This window comes from Fukomys damarensis, unplaced genomic scaffold, assembly GCF_012274545.1.
Source record: "Fukomys damarensis isolate Sample0158 unplaced genomic scaffold, DMR_v1.0_HiC HiC_scaffold_31, whole genome shotgun sequence".
NCBI lineage: Eukaryota > Metazoa > Chordata > Mammalia > Rodentia > Bathyergidae > Fukomys > Fukomys damarensis.
In genome coordinates, this window is record NW_022900943.1 from 2,080,617 (window position 1) to 2,094,613 (window position 13,997).

General features: G+C 41.2%; 1 protein-coding gene across 1 annotated transcript in view; it reads right to left on the reverse strand.

The window, feature by feature from the left end:
• Positions 1-13,997, reverse strand: part of Adamtsl1 (ADAMTS like 1) — a 303,353-nt gene that overhangs the window by 90,401 nt on the left and 198,955 nt on the right. Inside the window, exons 17-18 of the mRNA XM_033757645.1 lie at positions 13,703-13,882; positions 4-147 (exon numbers count right to left, since the gene is read on the reverse strand). Coding sequence (XP_033613536.1) covers positions 4-147; positions 13,703-13,882 — 324 coding nt within the window. The remainder of the gene's footprint in view (positions 1-3; positions 148-13,702; positions 13,883-13,997) is intronic.

Genomic DNA, 13,997 nt, shown 5'->3' on the forward strand with positions numbered 1-13,997 from the left:
GGCCGCCAGCGTGCAGGGCCTGAGGGAGGCCGCGAAGGGCAGTGGGGGGCACAGGCTGGAGCTGACCACCGTGGAGACCCCGGTCCGCAGCACCTTCAGGCAGACGGCGCTTCGCGTCTGCGTGCCCTCCCCGCAGCTGGCGGAACACTGGTGGGAAGTGAGGACATGAGCATCACACGAAGGCCCTGGACGGGGACGGTGCCGAGGCCCCGACTCGCCACAGGACGAGAAAAGTTGAAATGAGAAAAATATAAATTGTGATACAACAACATGGGAGACATGTCCTCTTGTAGCGTGTTACTCTTAAAACTTTTACTCTGGTTTCCTACAGGCATTTTACCTGTGTTTACTTATGTGCCTAGGGCCTTAGAGTTACAGAATCTTAGAGTCCTGTGTTCAAATCCCAGCTCAGTAATTCACTAGTTGGCAAATTATTAAAGTGTACTCAAGTGTATTTCTCCTTATGCTAATCCACGAGTTAAATGAGATAATATGTTTTAAATTCTCTTCACAGAAATGACAATACTAATGCTTTCCTCCTTCCTTCAAAATAAGTAATATTTTATGCCTACTATTAGATAATTTTTAGGAATTTACTTTGCATAAGGTACAGGATAGTTTCCAACCTCAAGGATCAGTCATTCAAATGAAAAATCCAGATGCATTGTTAACCTGAAATAGTAAAATATAAATAAAAATGTCTGGAGATACCACTTTATATCTACTAGAATGGTCATATTAAAAATAAACGATAATAAGTGTCGGCGAGGATGTGGAAAAATTAGAACCTTCACACATTGCTGACAGGAATGTAAATGATATAGAGCCCTTAGGAAACAGTAGTTTATTAAGAAGTTACTTTACTGAAGGACTCAGAAATTTTACTTCTAGGTATCTACCCAAGAGAAATGAAAATATACACACAAAGATTTGTGTGTGAATGTTCATGGCAGTATTATTCTAGTAGCCCCAAAGTGGAAACGATCAGATATCCATCAACTGTTGAATGGCTAAACAAAGTATTTTATAGAATATTATCTAGCCATTAAAAGGAATGTTTTTATGAATAATATCAACAATATTGGTTGATTCAGGACTCAGAGTTAGCTGAGACTCAGAACAGCTGAAGAATCACTTCAGAGCTTCCAGAGTTCCCCTCTCACAGTGACTGGATGAGAGACAGCCAGGAGAGAGCTCTGGATGGCGAATAGGCTAGAATGAAATCCCTAGAGACATCTAAGCTCAGGCCAGGAAGGCCACCTTGACCACCCCTCAACTCCCACTATGGTGAAAAACAACCCTGACTGGTTGTGTTGCACTCAGAAGTGACTGAGTTTGAAAGAACCAGCATTAAATATTTGAACCCTTGCCCTGCTGCCTGTGTCCAGCACAGATCTGTGGTCTGAGTGCCTTCTCTATCTAGCAATGTAAGTAAGTACATATCTTGGTGGGAGCATTGCCATGCCTAGGATAAACACAGGGGCCTCTAGAATAGTGGGGGCACCTCACAGATCCACAGGCTAGAAGGCGAGGTGGAGAAAACTGTCTTGCTTTAATCTAAGAATGAAGATCCTGGAAGGAAACCACTCCTTCAGAAATACAGATAATTATCATTTTTTTCTGTATTGGGCCTCTCTCCCCTCCCTTTCTTCCTCACTGGTTTAATGGGCTTGGGGAACTTTCCTTTGCCTTTTTTTCCCTTGCTTTTTCATACTCCTTTTTCTCTTTTCCCTTTTAATTTTTCCACTTTATTTTCTCTATTATTTACCTATTTATTTTTTCCTGTTACCTTTATCTAATTTATAAATACTCCTACTTCTTAATAGGATCCTTTGTTTCACTTTTTTCCCTTTTATCTCTGATGGTTTAATTTTTCAATTTTCTTCTGGCATTCTCCAATTCCCAACCCTCTGTATCTTTAATAGCCTAATCACTAAGCTTTATTACTCTTTAGAGTCAGTTAACTCCATGTTACTACTGCTGAATTCTTTTCCACCATTATTGGAGTTATTGTCACCTTATTTAGTGAATATGTGCTGTATGTCAACATTTGGTTTGCCTTAGTGTTTACACTAGAATTATGTTTCTTTTCTCAAGTTAAGGGTGGTACATTATTAGTTCTTATGGCATGTAAATATTCAGACTGTCTTTAATAATGTTACAGTTGTTGATTTATTTGCTATTGCCAGGGTTGCATAGTTGTTACTAATAGGTTTTTCTGGTGTGCCAATACCCAGATCACCTTTGTGACATTTAATATACTGTGGTTCATTCCCAGAGAATTGGGTGTTGGGCCAATTACACTGCATCCTTCCTCCCAAATTGTCAGAGGTGGTTGGACCTTGCAACAGAGGCAAAAAACTAGAAAGAAACCCCTTGCTCTGTTAGTTAGCTATGGTCGGAATGCATAATTGAAGAGCAGATTAAAAAGATCTCCATGCTAGTAGCAAACTCTTTCCACTATAGGTGAGTGCAAAACTAAGCACAAAACAAAACAAACAGGAAAAATAGAAACAAGGCAACAAAATGCCTCCCCAAACTCTCAACTCCCTCAAAGCTGATCCATGGGGTATTGAGGGAGAGGAAAGAAAAAGCCACACAGCTGAATTATTTAAAATGATAACAGAAGAGTTTAAAAAACAGATCAGTAAGGTGCTCAGTGGGCTCACAGAAAATACAACTAATCAAATAATGGACAATAAATTGATCAGAGAGCTTTCAGAAGACACTAATAAAAAGGTAGCTGAACTAAACAAAATGGTACAAAATGTGAATGACTCATTTAGTAGACAACTGAAGTCCATGAAGAGGTTCCAAACAAAAATCCAGGAGGTTAAAAATTACGTAGAATGCACGGGCAGCAGAAGTGACTTAAGGTGAGGATAGAACATCAGAATAAGAAGAAGGGGATATTTTCAAAGACCAGTTACTCAGAGGGCCATGGATTTAGCTCAGTGGTCCTGATGCCTGTTTTGTAAGTGCAAGGACCTGAGTTCGATCCCTGGTATCAGAAAAAACAAACAAAAAAGACCAGTTACTCAGAGACACCTTAAAAAAACAACAAGAAAACATGACAAATAGATCCATTAGCTACTAGATGGTGCAAAGAAAAATAATCTTAAGATTAATTAGAATAAATGAAAGACCAGAAGGTAGCACAATGAGCTTAAATAATCTATTTACAGAAATAATAGAACACTTTCCAAATATTGGGAAATAACTAAATATATAGATAAGTAGGGCATATAGAACCCCAAATAGCCATGACCAAAAGAGCAGTTTTCCACAGCACATCCTAGTCAAAATCCCAGAAGTCCTGTATAGGGACAGAATCTTAAAACCTATTAGAGAAAAGCAGTGAATCACTTATAAGGTGTAGCAGACACCTCTGCCCAGTATTAGCACGCTATAGTGGCACAAGCTTCTTGCCCTTCCATAATTTGGCTGTTACATTGGAAGTGGTCCAATCAGTTAACTTCCAGCCAAGGTCAACTCTTCTCCAGCTAAATTCCTCCCTTATGAATTAACCATTTGTTCTCTTCAGCAAAGATATGCTCGTGTTCTCTTTCTACAGTCCTGCCTGCTTGATACTTGCTACCAGCAGGTGTCCCAAGACCTGCCGCATTTCCCCTTCCCACCCTTGTAATGAATAAACTGGAAGTCCTGGGAGTCTTTGTCTTTGCTGTCCAGAGCAGCTTAGATCCACGCAAGACTGTTTCTCTCAAGGCTCTGTCTCTGTGTTTCTTTTATTTCCCACTTTCCTATCTTGTGGATATTGTACTGGTTTGCAGGAGGCCAGGGCCACTGCAGAGGTCTCTGGCAACTCCCATAACCCTTACCCTATAATAAGGTAACCCCATAAGAAATACATAGCAGATTTCTCAACACAAACTTTAAAGGCCAGGAGAAGTTGGAGTGAAATACTCCAAGTGATAAAAAAAATAACTTCCAACTTGGACTGATAAATCCTGCAAAACTTTACTTTAAAACTGATGGAGAAGTAAGATATTTCTATGACAAAGGCCACTTTGAGAAACTCATGACTACCAAACCAAAACTACAAAAAATTCTGAAGGGTATCATAAAAAGATACAATAAAACCAACAATGCCAAAATATCTAATACAATAATATAGCAGGCAGGGTGAGCAGTTAAGCAGAAAGGGTAGGGGGAATCAGCAATAGGAAAATAATGCATGACAGGAATAAGTCAGTATCTTTCCTTTGTAGCTGTCAATATGAATGGTCTCACTTCCCCAATCAAGAGACACAGACTGGCAGAATGGATCAGGAAACAGCCCAGTATTATGCAATATATAAGACACACATTTAATCCAAAAAGAAATACACAAATTATAAATCAAATGCTAGAAAACAATATTCTATGGAAGAAGAAAATAAGAATATCTATTTTCAATTTCAGATAAAGTGGATTTTAAGCCAAGACATCAGAAGGGGCAAAGAAGGTCACTACATATTCATTAAGGAAATAATTCAATGGGAAGAGATAACTACTATAAACATATATGCACCAAATACCAGCATGTCCAATTTTATAAAACAAACACTAATGGACATGAAAAATCAGATAAAACCAACATAATTATAATGGGGAACTCTGTTACAAATAGGTCAACTAGACCCCCCCCCAAAAAAAAAGAATCAACAAAGAAATTTCGGAGAACTAAACCTTCAAACAAATGGACTTAATGGCTATCTATAGAGTAAATACTGAATAGTTTCTCCGGTGTGAAAAAGTAACAGTGCAAATAATGATTAAAATGTATAACTGATATTGTGTAATAGGAAGAAAAGTCTAAAAGTGTAGAGGAAGTGGGAGGGGTAGGGGAAAGGTAAAAAGGGAAAAGAAAAATATGTGAAAAACAAAAACACAGAAACAATGTCTTTGTGAAAAGGAAGGGTGGAGGGGTGGAGGGGAGGGTAGGGGAAGGGGGAAAAATAAGAACCTGATAAGTCATGCATAGGTATACGATCACAATAATGAAAGTAACTGTACTGTATACCTAATATGTAACAATAAACTTAACAAAGATAAAAAACCAACAACCAAGTACACATTCTTCTAAGCAGCACATGGAACTTTCTCTAAAATAGATCACATACTAACCAATAAAGCATGCTTAAGTAAATGCAAAATAATCTAAATTATCTTATGCATATTATCAGGTCATAATGCAATGAAATGAGAAACCAATGGCAAAGGAAACTACAAAAAGTATAGAAACACGTGGAAATTGAACAATACCCTTTTGAATACTTAATGGATTACAGAAGAAATTAGACAGTTCCCAGAATGAAACAATCATTCAGCACAACATACTGGAACCTATGGGGCATAGTGAAAGCAAGCATTCCTGAGAGGGAAGTTCATAGCAGCGAATGCTCACATCAGGAAAACAGAGCACCTTGAAATAAATAATGTAACAATGTGCCTCAAGGGCCCAGAAAAACAACAACAATCCAAATCCACAGCTAGTACAAGGAAGAAAATAATAGACATCAGAGCAGAAACTAATGAAATTGAGAATAAAAAATAAAGAATCAGTGAGTCAAAGAGCTGGAGCTTTGAAAGAATAAACAAACAGAAAAACCCCATTTTGGCTTGTATTTAGATGTCCCCCCAAAGCCTCATGTGTGTCCACAGGTGGGGCTCTCGGAAGATCGTGGATCATGGGTGCGAACAGGGGGAAGGCCCATCCTGTTGTGGGTGGTGCCAGTCAATAGGCTTGTAGTCTGAAAGTAACAAAAGGGAAAGGAACATTCACCGCTTCACTGCTTTTTCTGCCTGTCCTGTCCTGTCCTGTCCTGAACTGTTGTTTCTTTCTCTGCAATGCTCCTCTGCCATGCTGCCCTGCCTTAGAGCCGACTTTGGACTGAAACTTCTACAAATTGTGAGCTAAAATAAACCTTCCCTTCTTTTACTTGTGGATGTTGGGTATTTTGTCCCATCAATGAGAAAATTACTAAGACAAACTACTTGCCAATCTTACCAAAAAGCAACAAAAACAAAATTAAAAAAGGGAAAGATCCCAATCCATGCAATTAGAAGTAAAAAAGGTGAAATCACAACAGACTTTGCCAAAATCCAGAAGATTACTAGTAACTAACATGAGAAACTATACTCTAATAAAATAGAGATTTCAGAAGAAATGGATAGATTCTTAGATACATATGACTATAGAAGCTGAACCAAGAAGATATAGAAACTAAGTAATCCAAAATCAGGTAATTAAGTTGAAAAAGTAACAAAACAAACAAATCTACCAAGAAAATACAGGTCTGCTGAATTATACAAGAGTTTTAGAGAATATCTAAAGCCAATACTCTTCAAACTCTCCAAAGAAATCAAAAGGGAAGGAATACTCCCAAAGTCATTCTTCAAAGTTAACATTAACCTGATTCCAAAACCAGAAAAGGACCCAACCAAAAAGGAGAACGACAGGCCAATCTTGTTAATGAACATAGACACAAAACTCCTCAAAAAGATACAGGCAAACAGAATGAAACAAGTCATCATAAAGATCACAACCAGGATTCATCTCAGGTATGCAGGGATAATTCCACAGACCCAAATCAATAAATGTAATATATCACATAAACAGAAGCAAGGACAAAAATCACATACCCATCCCAACTGATGCAGAAAAAGACTTTGATAAAATCTAACATTTATACATGATAAAAATCCTGAAGAAAATAGGACAGAAGGAACTTATCTCAATCTGATAAAAGCCATTTATCACAAAATCAATGGCCAACATTGCACTATATGGGGAGAAGCTAAAAGCTTTTCCTCTAAAATCAGGAACAAGACAAGGATGTCTGCTAAAGTCACTACTGTTCAATATAGTTCTTGAAACATTAGCCAGAGTAATCAGGCAAAAGAAAGAAAATAAAAGACATATGTATATGATAGGAAGTCAAATATCATTATATGTAGATGACATGATTCTCTTCACAAAAGATTCAAAAATTACACTGAAAGACTTCTGGAATTAATAACCAAATTAAGTAATGTAACACGATACAAAGTCAACACAGAAAAAAAAATCAAAGTATCCCTCTACACCAATAAAAACCTCACTGAGAAAGAATTAGGGAAACAATACCTTGCACAATAGCATCGGGAAAAATGAAATATTTAGGAATTACCCTAACCAAGGAAGTGAAAGACCTCTGCAATGAATACTATAGTCCACTGAAAGCAGAGATCATAGGAGACATAAGAAAATGGTGAGATATGCACCAATGGCAGATAGGCACAACCAATACAGAGTCAAAATGACCATAATTCCAAAACTGATACACACATTTAATGCAATTCCAATAAAAATACCAGTAGCAATCCACACTGACCTAGAGAAAACAATCCTAAAATTCATATAGAACCAGAAGATACCAGGACTAGCAAAAGCAATCTGGGCAACAAGGGTGAGGCAGGAGGCATCACAATTCTGGACTTCAAGTTTTAATATAAAGTTACTGTGATAGAACAGCATGGTATTGGTAAAAAATATTGCATCAACGGAACAACTCTAGGCACATTTGTTCACCTGATCTTTGAAAAAGGGGCCAAAAACATACACCAGAGGAAAGACAGCCTATTTAACAAATGGTGCTGGGAAAGCTAGCTGCTCACAGATAGAAGATTGAATCTAGACCCATATCTCTCACCACATACTCAAGTACAATTAAAGCAGGTCAATGATCTCAATATTAAAACAGAATCAATCTTCTGGAAGATAAAATAGATAGAACTGTTAGAGACATTGTGTAAGCAAGGATTTTCTGAGCAGAGTCCCAATTGCACATGATATAATACCAGGAGCCAACAAATTGGATCATGTCAAGTTAAAAAGCTTCTGCATAGCAGAGGAAACATCTGACAGAACGGAGACCATCAACAGAACTAAGAGACAACCTACAATGTGGGAAAAAATTTTTACCAGGTGCTCCTCAGACAAAGAACTATTATCTAGAATATATAAAGAACTCAAAACAATCAGCCCCCCCAAATATAAAGATCCAATTCAAAATGGGCATCTGAATGAACAGACATTTCTCAGACAAAGAAGTAAAAACAACAAGTAAATATATAAAAAAAATGCTCCACATCCCTGGTCATTCGAGAGATGCAGATGAAAACAACACTGAGATTCCACCTCACCCCACAAAGAATGGCTGCTATCAAGAAATCACACAATAACAAATGTTGGCGGGGTTGTGGGGAGAAAGGAACTCTTCTCCATTGTTGGTAGGAGTGCAGACTGGTGCAACCACTATGGAAATCAATATGGAGATACCTCAAAGAGCTGGGACTAGAGGTTCCATTTGACCCAGACATCCCTCTGCTGGGTAACTTTCCAAAAGAATTAAAAGAATCATATCACAGAGATATAGTCACACCTATGTTTACAGCGGCACAGTTTGTAATAGCTAAAACTTGGAAACAACCCATTTGCCCATCAGTTGGAAACTGGATAAAGAAGATGTGGTTTTTCTATAAAATGGAATATTAGTCAGCCATAAAGAATGAGAAATTAGATTCATTCATAGGAAAATGGATACATATTGAGGATGTACTGCTAAGTGAAATAAATAAGCCACACATGTGTAAATACCGAATAGTTTCTCTGGTGTGAAAAACTATAATAGTACATAAGATCCTAATGAGATAATTGACATTGTGAAGTGGGAAGAAAAGGGCTAAAGGTGTAGGGAAAGTGGGAAGGGTAGGGGAAAGGGAATAAGGGAAAAGAAAAAAAATATGAGAAAAAGAAGAAATGGAAATGAAGTGTTTGTAAAGGGGGAGGGAGGACGGGTGAAGGGAGGACAGGGACAAGGGGAAAAAATGAGAACCGAGACCTGTCATGTAAAGGTGCAAGTTCCCAATAATGAATGTAACTGTATTGTATACCTAGAATGTACCAATAAACTCAATGAGGAAAAAAAATAGGCAGATAATATGAACATATACTTCTCAGCAGAAATAAAAATGGCTAACAAATACATGAAAAGATGTTCAACATCTCTGACCACTAGAGAAATGCAAATTAAAATAACATGCAAATTCCATCTTATGACAGAAAAAATGGCCGTCATCAAGAAACCAGATAGTAAAAGTACTGAAGACACTGCAGGGAAAAAAAGGAACCCTTCTATATTGCTGCTGGGAGTGTAAGCTAGTACAACAGATATGGAATTAAGTATGCAGATTCCTGAAAAAGCCAAAATAAGAAATTCTTTTTGACCCAGCAAGTCTCCCAGTTATCTTCCTGAAAGAATGACATCACGTCACAGTGCTACCTGCACATCCATGTTTATAGCAGCATAATTCTTAATAGCTCAGTCTTAGAAGTAGGCTATAGGTCCATCAATAGATGAATGGATAAAGAAAATGAGGGATTTATGCACAATAGAGTACTACTCTGCCACAGAGAAGGATAAACTGGAGTCATCTGGAGGAAAATGGATGTACCTTGAGACCATAATGTTAGGTGAAATAAATCAGACACACAAGTGTACATATCACATGGTTTCTCATATGAGAAACCCAAAATATAAATAAAGAGCCCAACATAGGGGAATAGCAGGATAGGTCTCTTGCATATGGGAAGGGGATCAAGAGATGGTGGCAGAGGAGGGGGGAGGGAAGGGATGAAGGAAGAACTCAGATGTGTTATGTGCACGTACCAACTCCCCACAAGGAATACAATCACTGTGTACTGTGAACATATACTTTTGCTGTCTCTGAGGGTGGTGCAGCCACAGCCTGTCATACTGATTTGGGTCGTCTCTGGGTGCGAGTACACAAACTTGAACAATCAAGGCAATTTTTTGTTGTTTTTTGCTGTCATTTTCCAAGTCAGCATGGCACATGGCCATGACCCAGGTTCAGGCCTTCGGTGTCTATTATGATATTAATATATATATATATTTAATATATAAAATATTAAATATAAATATTAGATAATAAAGCTGCTACAGTATGGATACAAAAAGTTTAAGCTAAACTGAATTTTGATATAGAAATTACACTCGAATCAGCTGTCTATAGAATTAAATAATCAAAGAATTTAGTGAGATTAGAAAACCAGAAAACAAGTGAACTTCTATAAAGTCCGTGGGAAGAAGCCTTGGAAACCTATGTACACAAGGGATTTCCTAGCCTGGGTCTGGACAAGGGCTGAGTGCGGGTGGGAGCAGAACATGCGAAGGCAGGGAAACGTCCAGAAGGGAGAGGTGTGGAGTCCCGCTGGACGGACGGTGGGCCAGGTTGACGGTGCTCAGGGGCTTGAGGGGACGTCGTGGCCAGTCTTGGGAGACAGACGATTTAGAACTGGTCTACGGGCAGTGAGAAGCCCCAGGAAGGTAGGAACAGGACGGAAGAGGGTTAGAGATGGTACACCGAGCTGTGCAGAGAGCTGGGAGGCAAGGACAGCAGGGAAGGTGCCGCTGAACGCCTGAACCTGGGTCACGGTGACGCGCCATGCTGACTTGGAAACTGACGGCAAAAAATAACAAAAAATTACCTCAGTTTTTCAAGTTTATGTACTAGCACCCAGAGGTGACATGAATCAGTACGTCAGGCTGTGACTGCGTCACCCTCAGAGATAGCAAGGGGCAGAAGGTGGGCTGGGAACTGAACCTGGCTCTGTGGCCTGAAGGCTCTGACTCCAGATTCTGCCCCTGACCTATCTGACTGTACCTGACTTGCAAGGCCAGGTAGGAGGGGGTGAGGAGCCTGAGTGCTTTAAAAGCACTGTCATTTTCACAATGCCAACTAAAAGAGGAGAAAAATAGCCTAAGGGTCAAATGGCTGCTCTGACCCAGTCAAGTCTAGGGCTTTGTCTCGCTTCTGTTTGCACATCTCTGAAAGGGAGGGGCTTGCAGCCCAGGCTCAGAACTCCTTCGGAAGTCACTCCGGCTCTCTCGGTCGCCAGGAGATCCCGCCAGCCACTGGAGATCAGAAGCACCACCCACACATCAACCAAAATAGCTCTTGTTTCTTCTGCATTAGAATTCTGATGTCACAGTGTCATTTGAACTGACAAGACTGCTGAGGAGTCAATTTTAAAAGAAGGCAATTAGGCTATAGGATCTCTTAAGTTGCTTCCAGCTCAAAATTTAACTACCATGGCTTTAATTTTGTTTAACCTTTTTTGGGGAAAACTTCTATTAAGAACATGATTTAATAGCTAACTCAGGAGATTAAAAGGTTTCTTTTACAGAAAAGAAGGACGATCTTTCGAGAGGTCTTACTTTCAAAACAGAATCTGCAAGTAATTGTATTTGAAATGTCTCAGCCTTGGCTTAATCTTGTCTCGGAGGGCTTGGTGCAGTGACCGTGAGACTGGCCCGGACAGTGGAGGACTGAAGCTCATGGACAGCCCAGCTGCTCTGGCTTCCCAGGGCTCGTGGTGGGGGAGTGGCAGCCTGGGAGCGGCCCTGGTGACAGGACCATGTGGGGTCTCCACGGGAGTTCCCAGGAGCACTCTTGCCAGCACCAGAGTGAGATCCATCCCAGGGAATCTGGTGATTGCTTCCCACTGTTCCCAGCCCCTTCCCAGTGTTTGGAATTTCCGCTCTTCAACCAACCCAGATGGATCAGGACCCAATGAGGTTCTGGATTCGGGCCAACTACTCCTAGCTCCCCAAAGGCAACCCGGACTTTCTTGTCCTGAGAATTCAGCGAAGCTGGTGGGAGACCTAGGCAGTGGCTCTGTGTCCAGCCAGTCAGAGGGAGGGCTTCCTTTTAGTTCCTCTCCTTCTCCTGATAATGATCCCCTATGGGAGAAAATCATCACGGCATTAACAGCTGAGTTTTACTAGGCACCAAGTACTTTGTACGCATCATTCAACTTAAAGCTGCTTGCTTTAAATTGCAAGAGCAATTAACAGCATCATTGCAGTGCTAATGATGGGCACTGTATAGCTCCATTTCATGGAGAAGTAACAAAGGCCTAGAAAGGTTAAACAGCCCAAGTGCATAGAGCCCATAAATATCAGAGTTGGGAGTGAAAGGTTTGCCTGTCTTTGAGTATGAATTCTGGACCATACACAGTTCCTTTCTAAAGGCCTACTTTACTGATGGGACCTCCGTTCAGGGGTCTCTTTCTCTTAGTCAAATCACAAGGTTCCTCTTTCAAGTCTGCAGAGAGAAAAGAACTTTTTCTAAGTTTTCTATATCCCAGACTTTCCCAAGTCCACGGACTCTGGGAAGATAAGTACACTGTACGATCATCGCTTCCTCAGCCCCATCATCGGTTGGGCTGAGAGGAGCAGTGCTTCTCGGCCCTCCATTGGGAAGATGTCGACGCAGAGCCACTCGGCAAATACGACCACGGCCTTTCCTTAACTGCTGTTTCTATCATGATTTCTTTGTGAGTTATGTCATATTCCAAACCAAGACCACCCTGGAAAGGTCACCAACATGCCTGGCACACATGTACAGACTCCTGAATGTACAGGGCTCGGTCCCACTCTTTGACCCTTTACCCTGCTGAAGTCGAGCTGTTTCTAAGACAACAGCGCAGTTGCTCTGCCTTGTGTTGTGAGGCCCCACCAAAGTGATTTCTCCCCAGTTAGAAGCCCCGTGGTGGCACAGCTTCCCTCTCAACTGCAATGCCCACAGCAGGCCCGCTGGATGTCCTCTGCACGGGCTGACAGCACACAGGGTGAGAATTCCGAGGCCCCACTCAGTGAAGGAGGCCTCCACAAGAGAATCCTACTCGGAAAGCCAGCATCTTGGTTACCACATGGCTTTCCTTCTGAAGCAAGCATCTCTGCGGTGTATTTCGATAGCGGCACCTCACATTATACAAGAGGCCAAGAGGCCAGGTCAAATGCTGTGTGCAACAAAAGGGAAGTCCTTGATTTTGGTTTTTGCATGGATTTTTCACTTCAGGCCTAGGGCTCCTATATGTGGCTCAATTTTCTAGGGAGGTAATACTCTGGGGGCTTCTCTAGGGAAGCTGCACAGGCCTATGGAGCTCAGGAATCAAGGGCATCTCAAAAGAACCACAGGGGCTGGAAACAAACAAGCTGAAGGTGGCTGAAACTGAGTTAATTTGTGTCAGTCCTAGCACAGGAAATGTTCAGAAGAACGGCTTAGTTGGAGGTGTATCGCTAACTTGTGAGGGGAAAGAAAGAGTGCTGGGTGCCGAGGTCATCATTTCTTCAAAGGCAGGGCACCAAGGGACATCAAATTCTCTTGCTGGGAAGCAGCTAAAGTTTGAGAGCCAAGAAACTAACAGTAAAAGGCAGGATTTCCTTGGCCTTCTTTTGCTAATAAATCACAGCCTTTACTGTCCACTAACTCAGGAGAGAAGAACTAACAAGGCTTTTGCCCTTCCTGAGTGGAGGAGACTGGAAGCATCTGGGAGCAGGAGGAGCAGGGAGGTCAGTGGGGGACAGAGCAGATGGACAGGAGGATCCAGGGTCCTGGTTTTGATCCAGGAGGAGCCCATTTACAGTCCCAAGCGCCAGCTGTTTGGTAAGGGCTGGCTGTGTAGCTCTGGTCCCTGCCACCTGGCTAGAAGCTACTTGCACACTATGGTGTAAATGGCACAAAAATACTGCCCATCTTAGACTTGTGTTTCTCTTTTGTCTTTCCTGTGTATGTGTTCGGGGTGACTGTGTTCCCCCCTCATGCCTTTGGCTCTCCTGAGGAGCATACGCACCTCTGTCCAGTTTGAGAGAAGCCACTCACTGGGACAGTCTTCCTGCTTGCAGTCTTGTTGGGAGGTTGGTTTGGAGGCGGAGCAGAAGGTATCAGGAAGCTCCAGGAAGCTGCCGTCCGCCATTCGCTGCTTGCAAAGGACCTCCCGTTTCTGAACACCTCCTCCACAGGTCCTGGAGCACTGAGAGGGAAGGAGGAGAAAGCCGGCTCAGTGCAGGAAGGTAGCCTCACTTTCCATTTTCACCTTGGCCTTGGCTGCGAAAAGAGCTTTTTTTTTTTTTTTTTTAAAGCAAAGA